Source organism: Salmo salar, chromosome ssa04 (genome assembly GCF_905237065.1).
Source record: "Salmo salar chromosome ssa04, Ssal_v3.1, whole genome shotgun sequence".
Classification (NCBI taxonomy): Eukaryota; Metazoa; Chordata; class Actinopteri; order Salmoniformes; family Salmonidae; genus Salmo; species Salmo salar.
In genome coordinates, this window is record NC_059445.1 from 61479448 (window position 1) to 61492859 (window position 13412).

At 44.6% G+C, this 13412-nt stretch overlaps 1 protein-coding gene across 2 annotated transcripts in view; it reads left to right on the forward strand.

Annotated features, from left to right (window-relative positions):
- Window positions 1-13050, forward strand: part of LOC106603442 (uncharacterized) — an 84966-nt gene extending 71916 nt beyond the window's left edge. For both annotated transcript variants that reach the window (XM_014197124.2, XM_014197125.2), the window contains exons 20-22: window positions 11413-11571; window positions 11767-11926; window positions 12288-13050. In XM_014197124.2, coding sequence (XP_014052599.1) covers window positions 11413-11571; window positions 11767-11926; window positions 12288-12388 — 420 coding nt within the window. In that variant the 3' untranslated portion in view covers window positions 12389-13050. The remainder of the gene's footprint in view (window positions 1-11412; window positions 11572-11766; window positions 11927-12287) is intronic.
- The last annotated feature ends 362 nt before the right edge of the window (window positions 13051-13412 follow it).

The window sequence follows — 13412 nt, forward strand, 5'->3', positions numbered from 1 at the left end:
CTTTACTTTTTCCACATTTTATTGTTAAAAAGTGGGATTAAAATTGATTTAATTGTGATTTTTTTTGTCAATGATATACACAAAATACTCTAATGTCAAAGTGGAAGAAAAATGCAAACATTTGTAAAAAAAAAAATATATATATATATATATATAAACTCAGCAAAAAAGAAGCGTCCCTTTTTCAGGACCCTGTCTTTCAAAGATAATTCGTAAAAATCCAAATAACTTCACAGATATTCATTGTAAAGGGTTTGAACACTGTTTCACATGCTTGTTCAATGAACCATAAACAATTAATGAACATGCACCTGTGGAACGGTCGTTAAGACACTAACAGTTTACAGACGGTAGGCAATTAAGGTCACAGTTATGAAAACTTAGGACACTAAAGAGGCCTTTCTACTGACTCTGAAAAACACCAAAAGAAAGATGCCCAGGGTCCCTGCTCATCTGCGTGAACGTGCCTTAGGCATGCTGCAAGGAGGCATGAGGACTACAGATGTGGCCAGGGCAATAAATTGCAATGTCCGTACTGTGAGATGCCAAAGACAGCGCTACAGGGAGACAGGACGGACAGCTGATCGTCCTCGCAGTGGCAGACCACGTGTAACAACACCTGCACAGGATCGGTACATCTGAACATCACACCTGCGGGACAGGTACAGGATGGCAACAACAACGGCCCGAGTTACACCAGGAACGCACAATCCCTCCATCAGTGCTCATACTGTCTGCAATAGGTGGTACCCTTCCTGACATGACCCACCAGCATGACAATGCCACCAGCCATACTGCTCGTTCTGTGCGTGATTTCCTGCAAGACAGGAATGTCAGTGTTCTGCCATGGCCAGCGAAGAGCCCGGATCTCAATCCCATTGAACACGTCTGCGACCTGTTGGATCAGAGGGTGAGGGCTAGGGCCATTCCCCCCAGAAATGTCTGGGAACTTGCACGTGCCTTGGTGGAAGAGTGGGGTAAGATCTCACAGCAAGAACTGGCAAATCTGGTGCAGTACATGAGGAGGAGATGCACTGCAGTACTTAATGCAGCTGGTGGCCACACCAGATACTGACTGTTACTTTTGATTTTGACCCCCCCTTTGTTCAGGGACACATTATTCAATTTCTGTTAGTCACATGTCTGTGGAACTTGTTCAGTTTATGTCTCAGTTGTTGAATCTTGTTATGTTCATACAAATATTTACACATGTTAAGTTTGCTGAAAATAAACGCAGTTGACAGTGAGAGGACGTTTCTGTTTTTGCTAATTCCTCATTCCAAGGTTTTTCTTTATTTTTTACTATTTTCTACATTGTAGAATAATAGTGAAGACATCAAAACTTTGAAATAACACATATGGAATCATGTAGTAACCAAAAATGTGTTCAACAAATCAAAACATATTTTCTATTTGAGATTCTTCAAATAGCCACCCTTTGCCTTGATGACAGCTTTGCACACTCTTGAGATTCTCTCAACCAGCTTCACCTGGAATGCTTTTCCAACAGTCTTGAAGGAGTTCCCACAAATGCTGAGCACTTGTTGGCTGCTTTTCCTTCACTCTGCGGTCCGACTCATCCCAAATCATCTCAATTTGGTTGAGGTCGGGGGATTGTGGAGGCCAGGTCATCTGATGCAGCACTCCATCACTCTCCTTCTTGGTAAAATAGCCCTTACACAGCCTGGAGGTATGTTTTGGGTCCTGTTGAAAAACAAATGATAGTCCCACTAAGCCCAAACCAGTTGGGATGGCGTATCGCTACAGAATGCTGTGGTAGCCATGCTGGTTAAGCGTGCCTCTAATTCTAAATAAATCACTGATAGTGTCACCAGCGAAGCACTCCCTCACCATCACACCTCCTCCATGCTTTACGGTGGGAAATACAAATGTGGAGATCATCCGTTCACCCACACCGCGTCTCACAAAGACTCGGCCGTTGTAACCAAAAATCTCCAATTTGGACTCCAGACCAAAGGAGAAATTTCCATCGGTCTAATGTCCATTGCTCGTGTTTCTTAGCCCAAGCAAGTCTCTTCTTCTCATTGGTGTCCTTTAGTAGTGGTTTCTTTGCAGCAATTCGACCATGAAGGCCTGATTCACACAGTCTCCTCTGAACAGTTGATGTTGAGATGTGTCTGTTACTTGAACTTTGTGAAGCATTTATTTGGGCTGAAATATCTGAAGCTGGTAACTCTAATGAACTTATCCTCTGCAGCAGAGGTAACTCTCTGAATCTTCAATTCTTGTGGCGCTCCTCATGATAGCCAGTTTCATCAAATCAAATTTTATTGGTCACATACACATGTTTAGCAGATGTTATTGCGAGTGTAGCGAAATGCTTATGTTTCTAGATCCGACAGTTCAGTAGTATCTAACAGGTAATATCTAACAATTCCACAACAAAACCTAATACACACAATCTAGTAAAGGAATGGAATAAGAATATACACTGCTCCAAAAAATAAAGGGAACACTAAAATAACACATCCTAGATCTGAATGAATGAAATAATCTTATTAAATACTTTTTTCTTTACATAGTTAAATGTGCTGACAACAAAATCACACAAAAATAATCAATGGAAATCCAATTTATCAACCCATGGAGGTCTGGATTTGGAGTCACACTCAAAATTAAAGTGGAAAAACCACACTACAGGCTGATCCAACTTTGATGTAATGTCCTTAAAACAAGTCAAAATGAGGCTCGGTAGTGTGTGTGGCCTCCACGTGCCTGTATGACCTCCCTACAATGCCTTGGCATGCTCCTGATGAGGTGGCGGATGGTCTCCTGAGGGATCTCCTCCCAGACGTGGACTAAAGCATCCGCCAACTCCTGGACAGTCTGTGGTGCAACGTGGCGTTGGTGGATGGAGCGAGACATGATGTCCCAGATGTGCACAATTGGATTCAGGTCTGGGGAACGGGCGGGCCAGTCCATAGCGTCAATGCCTTCCTCTTGCAGGAACTGCTGACACACTCCAGCCACATGAGTTCTAGCATTGTCTTGCATTAGGAGGAACCCAGGGCCAACCGCACCAGCATATGGTCTCACAAGGGGTCTGAGGATCTCATCTCGGTACCTAATGGCAGTCAGGCTACCTCTGGCGAGCACATGGAGGGCTGTGAACCCCCCCCAAAGAAATGCCACCCCACACCATGACTGACCCACCGCCAAACCGGTCATGCTGGAGGATGTTGCAGGCAGCAGAACGTTCTCCACGGCTTCTCCAGACTCTGTCACGTCTGTCACATGTGCTCAGTGTGAACCTGCTTTCATCTGTGAAGAGCACGGGGGGCCAGTGGCGAATTTGCCAATCTTGGTGTTCTCTGGCAAATGCCAAACGTCCTGCACGGTGTTGGGCTGTAAGCACAACCCCCACCTGTGGACGTCGGGCCCTCATACCACCCTCATGGAGTCTGTTTCTGACCGTTTGAGCAGACACATGCACATTTGTGGCCTGCTGGTGGTCATTTTGCAGGGTTCTGGCAGTGCTCCTCCTGCTCCTCCTTGCACAAAGGCGGAGGTAGCGGTCCTGCTGCTGGGTTGTTGCCCTCCTACGGCCTCCTCCACGTCTCCTGATGTACTGGCCTGTCTCCTGGTAGCGCCTCCATGCTCTGGACACTACGCTGACAGACACAGCAATCCTTCTTGCCACAGCTCGCATTGATGTGCCATCCTGGATGAGCTGCACTACCTGAGCCACTTGTGTGGGTTGTAGACTCCGTCTCATGCTACCACTAGAGTGAAAGCACCGCCAGCATTCAAAAGTGACCAAAACATCAGCCAGGAAGCATAGGAACTGAGAAGTGGTCTGTGGTCACCACCTGCAGAACCACTCCTTTATTGGGGGTGTCTTGCTAATTGCCTATAATTTCCACCTGTTGTCTATTCCATTTGCACAACAGCATGTGAAATTTATTGTCAATCAGTGTTGCTTCCTAAGTGGACAGTTTGATTTCACAGAATTGACTTGGAGTTACATTGTGTTGTTTAAGTGTTCCCTTTATTTTTTTGAGCAGTGTATAATATAAAATATATGGATGTTCAGTGACAGAGCGGCTGAGATACAATAGATAGTATAGAATAGATAGTGTAGGATACAGTATATACATATGAGATAAGTAATGCGAGATATGTAAACATTATTAAAGTGGCATTATTAAAGTGACTAGTGTTCCATCTATTAAAGTGGCCAATGATATCAAGTCTGTAGGTAGGCAGTCACCTCTCTGTGCTAGTGATGACTGTTTAACAATCTGATGGCCTTGGGATAGAAGCTGTTTTTCATTCTCTCTGTCCCAGCTTTGATGCACCTGTACTGACCTCGCCTGGATGGAAGCAGGGTGAACAGGCAGTGGCTCAGGCGGTTATTGTCCTTGATCTGTTTTGCCTTCCTGTGACATCGGGTGTTGCAGGTGTCCTGGAGGGTAGGTAGTTTGCCCCCGGTGATGCATTGTGCAGACCGCACAACCCTCTGTAGAGCCCTACGGTTATGGGCGGTGCAGTTGCTGTACCAGGCGGGGATACAGCACGACAGGATGCTCTGGATTGTGCACCTGTAAAAGTTCGTTTTTGGTGACAAGCCACATTTTCTCAGCCTTCTGTCTGTGTGCGTGGACCATTTCAGTTTGTCGGTGATATGTACACCGAGGAACTTAAAACTTTCCACCTTCTCCACTGCTGTCCCGTCAGTGTGGATGGGGGGGGGCTCCCTTTGCTGTTTCCTGAAGTCCACAATCATCTCTTTTGTTTTGCTGACATTGAGTGAGAGGTTATTTTCCTGACACCACACTCCGAAGGCCCTCACCTCCACCCTGTAGGCTGTCTCGCTTTTGTTGGTAATCAAGCCTACCACTGTTGTGTCGTCTGCAAACTTGATGATTGAGTTGGAGGTGTGCATGGCCACGCAGTCATTGGTGAACAGGGAGTACATGAGGGGGCTGAGAACGCACTCTTGTGGGGCCCCAGTGTTGAGGATCAGCGGAGTGGAGATGTTGTTTCCTACCTCACCACCTGGGGGTGGCCCATCAGGAAGTCCAGGACCCAGTTGCACAGGGCGGGGTCAAGACCCAGGGCCTCAAGCTTGATTAGTTTTGAGGGTACTATGGTGTTGAATGCTGCAAAATCTGGACCCCTACAAATCAGCCGGGCTAGACAATCTGGACCCTCTCTTTCTAAAAGTACCCGCCGAAATTGTTGCAACCCCTATTACTAGCCTGTTCAACCTCTCTTTCGTATCGTCTGAGATCGCCAAAGATTGGAAAACTGCCACAGTCATCCCCCTCTTCAAAGGGGGAGACACTCTAGACCCAAACTGCTACAGACCTATATCTACCCTGCCTTTCTAAGGTCTTCGAAAGCCAAGTTAACAAACAGATCACCGAACATTTCGAATCCCACCGTACCTTCTCCACTATCCAATCTGGTTTCCGAGCTGGTCATGGGTGCACCTCAGCCACGCTCAAGGTCCTAAACGATATCATAACCGCCATCGAAAAGAGACAATACTGTGCAGCGGTATTCATCGACCTGGCCAAGGCTTTCGACTCTGTCAATCACCACATTCTTATCGGCAGACTCAACAACCTTGGTTTCTCAAATGACTACCTCGCCTGGTTAACCAACTACTTATCAGACAGAGTTCAGTGTGTCAAATCGGAGGGCCTGTTGTCCAGACCTCTGGCAGTCTCTATGGGGGTGCCACAGGGTTAAATTCTCGGGCCGACTCTTTTCTCTGTATACATCAATGATGTCACTCTTGCTGCTGGTGTTTCTCTGATCCACCTCTATGCAGACGACACCATTCTGTATACTTCTAGCCCTTCTTTGGACACTGTGTTAACTAACCTCCAGACGAGCTTCAATGGCATATAACTTTCCTTCTGTGGCCTCCAACTGCTCTTAAATGCAAGTAAAACTAAATGCATGCCCTTAAACCAATCGCTGCCCACACCTGCCCGCCTGTCCAGCATCACTACTCTGGACGGTTCTTACTTTGAATATGTGGACAACTACAAATACCTAGGTGTCTGGTTAGACTGTAAACTCTCCTTCCAGACGCACATTAACCATCTCCAATCCAGAATTAAATCTAGAATCGGCTTCCTATTTTGCAACAAAGCATCCTTCACTCATGCTGCCAAACATACCCTCGTAAAACTGACTATCCTTGACTTCGGCGATGTCATTTACAAAATATCCTCCAACACTCTACTCAGCAAATTGGATGCAGTCTATCACAGTGCCATCCGTTTTGTCACCAAAGCCCCATATACCACCCACCACTGCGACCTGTATGCTCTCGTCAGCTGGCCCTCACTACATATTCGTCGCCAAACCCACTGGCTCCAGGTCATCTCTAAGTCTTTGCTAGGTAAAACCCTGCCTTATCTCAGCTCACTGGTCACCATAGCAGCACCCACCCGTAGCACGCGCTCCAGCAGGTATATTTCACTGGTCACCCCTAAAGCCAATTCCTACTTTGGCTGCCTTTCCTTCCAGTTCTCTGCTGCCAATGACTGGAACAAACTGCAAAAATCACTGAAGCTGGAGACTCATATCTCCCTCACTAACTTTAAGCACCAGCTGTCAGAGCAGCTCACAGATCACTGCACCTGTACATAGCCCATCTGTAAATAGCCCATCCAACTACCTCATCCGCTTACTGTTATTATTTGATTTATTTTGCTCCTTTGCACGCCAGTATCTGTACTTGCACACTCATTTTAGGGCAGTGTGATGGCAATTGCATCGTCTGTGGACCTATTGGGGCAGTAAGCAAATTGAAGTGGGTCTAGGGTGACAGGTAAGGTGGAGGTGATATGATCCTTGACTCTTCTCTCAAAGCACTTCATGATGACAGAAGTGAGTGCTATGGGGCGATAGTCATTTAGTTCAGTTACCTTGGCTTTCTTGGGAACAGGAACAATGGTGGCCATCTTGAAGCATGTGGGGACAGCAGACTGGGATAGGGATTGATTGAATATGTCCGTAAACACACAAGCCAGCTGGTCTGCGCATGCTCTGAGGACGCGGCTAGGGATGCCGTCTGGGCCGGCAGCCTTGCTAGGGTTAACCCGTTTACATGTTTTATTCAAGTCGGCCACGGAGAAGAAGATCCCACAGTCTTTGGCAGCGGGCCGCGTTGGTGGCACTGTGTTGTCCTCAAAGCTCGCAAAGAAGTTGTTTAATTTGTCTGGAAGCAAGACTTCGATGTCTGCGACGGAGCTGGTTTTCTTTTTGAAATCCGTGATTGTCTCTAGACCCTGCCACATAAGTTTCGTATTTGAGCCGGTGAATTGTGACTCCACTTTCTCTATACTGACACTTTGCTTATTTGATTGCCTTACGGAGGTAATAACTACACTGTTTGTATTCGGCCATATTCCCAGTTGCCTTGCCGTGATTAAATGCAGTGGTACGTGCTTTCATCATAACGCTTGATGGTTTTTGCGACTGCACTTGAAGAAACTTTCAAAGTTCTTGAATTTTTCCCTATTGACCGACCCTCATGTCTTAAAGTAATGATGGACTGTCATTTCTCTTTGCTTATTTGAGCTTGGTCCATAATATGGACTTGGTCTTTTACCAAATAGGGCAATCTTCCATATACCCCCCTACAAATTAACTTTTAAGAAGGCACACCCGTTAATTGAAATACATTCCAGGTGACTACCTCACGAAGCTGGTTGAGAGAATGCCAAGAATGTGCAAAGCTGTCATCAAGGCAAATGGTGGCTATTTGAATAACTTTTTTTGGTTACTACATGATTCCATGTGTCATTTCATAGTTTCATAAGAAAAAGTACAACAAATTACAGATCTGTGCGGCCCTCTGAATGATTGGCTCAACCCAAAGTGGCCCTCTTACAAAAAATAGTGAGTAACACTGCCCTAGATCTATATGTTCACATTCCATTGGGGTTTGTGCATGTGCGTGGTGGTGCTGACTGCAGTGTTTCCCAACTCCAGTCCTCAAGTACCTCCAACAGTACACATTCTGGTTGTAGCCCGGGACAAACACACCTGATTCAACTTGTTAACTAATCATCAAACCCTTGGTGAGTTGAATCAGGTGAACTTGTCCGGGGCTACAATAAAAATGTGTAATAATAATAATAATAACTTTATTTGTATAGTGCTATTCAATACAATTAAGAAAGTGCTTCACATCATAAAGTACTAACAGAAAAACAATGACAGGAGGAAGGAGAATGAAAAAAGATAGCTAATTAAAATCATACATTGAAATCATCTTTATAAAGGTGTATCTTCTGCAGGAATTTAAAAAGAGGCACTGAATCTACAAGCCTGATCTCCTCTGGTAGACCATTCCAAAGTCTAGGGACCGTAATGGTAAATGCACGGTCTCCTTTAGTTTTCAACCTAGGCCACGTGTTCCATTTTAAAATGGATGTAGTTCTGTTCTTGTGTACTAATGTTCTGTATTATGTCATGTTTCATGTTTTGTGTGGACCCCAGGAAGAGTAGCTGCTGCATTCGCAACGGCTAATGGGGATCCTAATAAAATACCTAGACTTAGGAATGGTCAACAGTGCCCTGCCAGAGGATCTCAGGTTACGTTCTGGCTCGTAGGGAGATAAAATATCAGAAATATAGGATGGGCTAAACCATGCCTTGCCTTAAACGTGATTAATACAATTTGAAAATCTATTCTAAAAGTGACTGGTAGCCCGTGCCATTTTGAACTTACTGTAGATGATGGAGTGATTTCTGACAGACATGTATAGAAAGAGTTACAGAAATCTAGATGTGAGGAAATAAAATAAAAGCATCAGTGAATGAAATAAAATGCTTGACTTTAGCTATATTTCTAAGATGATAAAAGCAGGACTGGACAACCTTCTTTACATGCAGCTCAAGGTCAGGGTTAAAGAAGACACCAAGGTTTAGGTCAGGGTCAAAGAAGACACCAAGGTTTAGGCCAGGGTCAAAGAAGACACCAAGGTTTAGGTCAGGGTCAAAGAAGACATCAAGGTTTAGGTCAGGGTCAAAGAAGACATCAAGGTTTAGGTCAGGGTCAAAGAAGACATCAAGGTTTAGGTCAGGGTTAAAGAAGACACCAAGGTTTAGGTCAGGGTCAAAGAAGACACCAAGGTTTAGGTCAGGGTCAAAGAAGACACCAAGGTTTAGGTCAGGGTCAAAGAAGACACCAAGGTTTTGTCAGGGTTAAAGAAGACACCAAGGTTTAGGTCAGGGTTAAAGAAGACATCAAGGTTTAGGTCAGGGTCAAAGAAGACACCAAGGTTTAGGTCAGGGTTAAAGAAGACACCAAGGTTTAGGTCAGGGTCAAAGAAGACACCAAGGTTTAGGTCCAGGTCAAAGAAGACACCAAGGTTTAGGTCAGGGTCAAAGAAGACACCAAGGTTTAGGTCAGGGTTAAAGAAGACACCAAGGTTTAGGTCAGGGTCAAAGAAGACACCAAGGTTTAGGTCCAGGTCAAAGAAGACACCAAGGTTTCTGGCCGTAAGCTTTACATTGGTGGACAAATGACCAAGGTTATTTACAATATTGATTCTAGCAAGGTGGGGGCCAAATAAAACAACCTCAGATTTTTGTGTGTTTGTGTACTGTTGGGGGTACTTGAGGACTAGAGTTGGGAAACACTGTTGTAGTGTAACTGTGTTAGTGGGTTGAGTGACTGGCACAGTATTATTATTGAAGTTGTGTGTGTGCATGCATATGGCAGTGCTATGTTACTGATGATGTAGCTCTACAGTATGTAGAGTTCTAGACCGGACTGGCTGGCTTGTGTTACATGGTGGTTTTCACATTACACAGTCCTTAGAGGAATTACCAGTAGGATAGCACCTGTTATTATTACTTTGTTGCAAAAGTAAGTACACTGAACAAAAATATATACGCAATGTGTTAGTGTTGGTCCCATTTTTCATGAACTGAAATAAAAGATCCCAGAAATGTTCCATGCGGACAAAAAGCTTATTTCTATCAAATGTTGTGCACAAATTTGTTCACATCCCTGTTAGTGACCATTTCTCCTTTGCCAAGATAATCCATCCACCTGACAGCTGTGGCATATCAAGAAGCTGATTCAACAGCATGATCATTACACAGGTGCACCTTGTGCTGGGGGCAATAAAAGGACAGTTTTGTCACACAACACAATGCCACGTGCAGTTGGCATGCTGAATGCAGGAATGTCCACCAGAAGTGTTGCCAGAATTGAATGTTAATTTCTCTACCATAAACTGCCTCCAATGTTGTTTTTGAGAATTTGGCAGTGCGTCCGACCGGCCTCACAACCGCAGACCACGTGTAACCAAGCCAGCCCAGGACTTCCACATCTGGCTTCACCTGCGGGATCGTCTGAGACCAGCCACCTGGACAGCTGATGAAACTCTGGGTTTGCACAACTGAAGAATTTCTGCACAAACTGTTAGAAACCGTCTCAGGGAAGAGCATCTGCGTGCTCATTGTCCTTACCAGGGTCTTGACCTGACTGCAGTTCGGCGTCGCAACCAACATCAGTGGGCAAATGCTCACCTTCAATGGCAACTGGCACACTGGAGAAAGGTGCTCTTCCCAGATTAATCCCGGATTCAACTGTACCGGGCAGATGGCAGACACCGTGTATGGCTTTTCACTTGAAACAGCAGCGGTTTGCTGATATCAACGTTGTGAACAGATAGCCCCATGGTGGCGGTGGGGTTATGGTATGAGCAGGCATAAGCTACGGACAACAAACACAATTGCATTTTATCAATGGCAATTTGAATGCACAGAGATATCGTGAGGAGATCCTGAGGCCCATTGTCGTGCCATTCTTCCATTGCCTGCATACTCACCAGACATGTCAACCATTGAGCATTTTTGGGATGCTCTGGATCGACGTGTACGACAGTGTTCCAGTTCCCGCCAATATCCAGCAACTTCACACAGCTGTTGAAGAGGAGTGGGACAACATTCCACAGGCCACAATCAACAGACCTGATCACCTCTATTGTGCTGCATGAGGCAAATGGTGGTCACACTAGATACTGACTGCTTTTCTGATCCAGGCCCCTACTTTTTTTTTTTTAAGGTATCTGTGACCAACAGATGCATATCTGTATTCCCAGTCATGTGAAATCCATAGATTAGAGCCTAATGAATTTTTCAAATGACTGATTTCCTTATACGAACTGTAACAGTCAAATCTTTGAAATTGTTGCGTTTATATTTTTGTTCAGTGTAGTTGGAGTACAATACAAATGGTGAAACCTACACACCCAATGCTAGGTAACCACTTCAGTTATTTTAAGTTATAAGTTAGTTTTTCCCTTTTGTGAAAAATGTAGTTTCCCTGCAGCATTATCTAGGGTCTATATAAAATGCTGTGAAAGTTGTTGATCCTCATTCAGTCTGTACTGTGTGGTCTCCCTCCAGCCCAGGCTGTATGTACAGGTGAAGAGCCGTGCTCTGGGCTCACTGCTGACCTCTGAGAGTGTCAAGGACGACTCCTCCCCAGCCAGAGTGATCCTGTCCCCGGCCTGCTCTCTGGACACCCAGCGCTGGCTCTTCACTGGAGGGCTGCTCCGCTGCAAGGTGTGTGTGTGCGTGTGCGTGCATTAGGGGAGAGAAAAAGGTAAAGTCTCAACATTTAAGCAAAACTAGAATGGGAATATTCTGGGAAATATGCAATCCTCTTCCCTATGGTATGCTATGGTAAGTATCTGTGCATGTGTGTGTGTCTACTGTAGCATGTGTGTGTAATATTGACAAGGTGTGTGTTGCCTGTAGGCCAGTAAGGCGTGTCTTTCAGTGATCGGGGGGAAGGCAACAGTTGGGGCCAGAGTGGCCCTGTGGCCGGAGCATGGACGCACACACCAGAGATGGAGCCTGAACCACAACGGAACCATCTCTTCCCATCTCAACCACAAACTAGTACTGGACTTAAGAGGTGAGACCATAGAGATCCACTATAATGTATGGTCTTTGATAAACACAGAGGAGCCTACTGTAATAGTGGAGAGCAGGTTTCTGTTGTGTACTGCTGCTGAACTCAACTACCGTATGCTATACTTAGTGGAGGATCTATTTTGAGATCATAACAACCATATTCGCAGAGCCATCTCAGAAAAGAGCTAGAAATTGTATTGGTATATAATTGGTTATTCCCAGAACCATGAAATGCTGTATTTCCAGTTATACAAATACATTAGGGGGAAAAAGCATGGTCGTAACTTATTTTCAGTTGTCTCCAAGACACAGTAGAAGAAAGATTGTTGCCTAAAAGTAACCATTTGTGAAATGTCTTTCAGGTGGAACGGGTTTCAAGAGGGACCACCTGGTCGTCAATGAATTTGCCACTGATCAGGCCACACAGTTCTGGGACATAGAAGAATATTTCAAAGACTCATAAAAAGTCCGGCCAAAGTGTCCCAGCACAGTATGGGATAGCGTAGTGTTTGTTTCTACCCTGGCAGAGCACTTCTCCCAGCCATCTGGCCCACGTGTCCATTACGACAGAGCAAGAAGCATCGTGTTCATTTCCTGTCTTGTTCTGTTTGATCTCAGGACCCAGAAACCATTGCAGCAACACTGATACAGAGTAGCGATACAGAATCCAATTGTCTTTATCTACTTGAACATGTCAGTGTGGCACTTAATTTGTAGACAGTTGAGAACTGACAGAGGTATAATTAAATGTCAAATTAGAGGATTTTTTTGTTGTTGCTGATGTCAAGGAATTTGCTGCTGTAAGCTACCCTCGTGCTTAAAACATCATGATGTCATCTCACCACTAACTGCCGCTAGCCCAAGGTTAAATAGTCACTGGCCCGCTACAAATGTGTTCAGTGGGAGTGTTTTAAATGAGCATCTGGTTATTTCACTGAAGTAAACACAGAACCTTAATATATATGTATGATATTCAGGAATAGCTATATTCAAATATAAAAATACAAAAAATGGATGTCCATAAAGATAAGATGACAGTGTACAGTTCAGGCAAGCTGATGGTATATTAATAAAGATGTTTCTTTTTAAATCTGTGACTAATATTAAAGGTCAATGTCATATCTGTTCACTTGCTGTGGGTTGTTATTCAAAAGGTTCTGAGAAATTGAGCTGATTGGGAGAAAAGGATTGACAGGTACAGCAAGCATTCAGTACATTTTCAGAGGATACACTCCAAAGTAATGCAAGATTAAGAGAATTTAATGGCTTTAATTCTTCATGCATTACTTTGGAGTTCATCTTCTAAAAATATAATGAATGCTGTACCTGTCAATGATCAAAATGCCCATAGTTCAGTTCATGGTGCACACACACATAAGCTTTTTATGTTTCTGATGGAGATTCATTGTTTGCCAGTGTGACTCAGTAGTCAGGCGGTTTGCCCATAGGCCTGGATGACTACAGTAACTTCCACAGTAGTCACAATA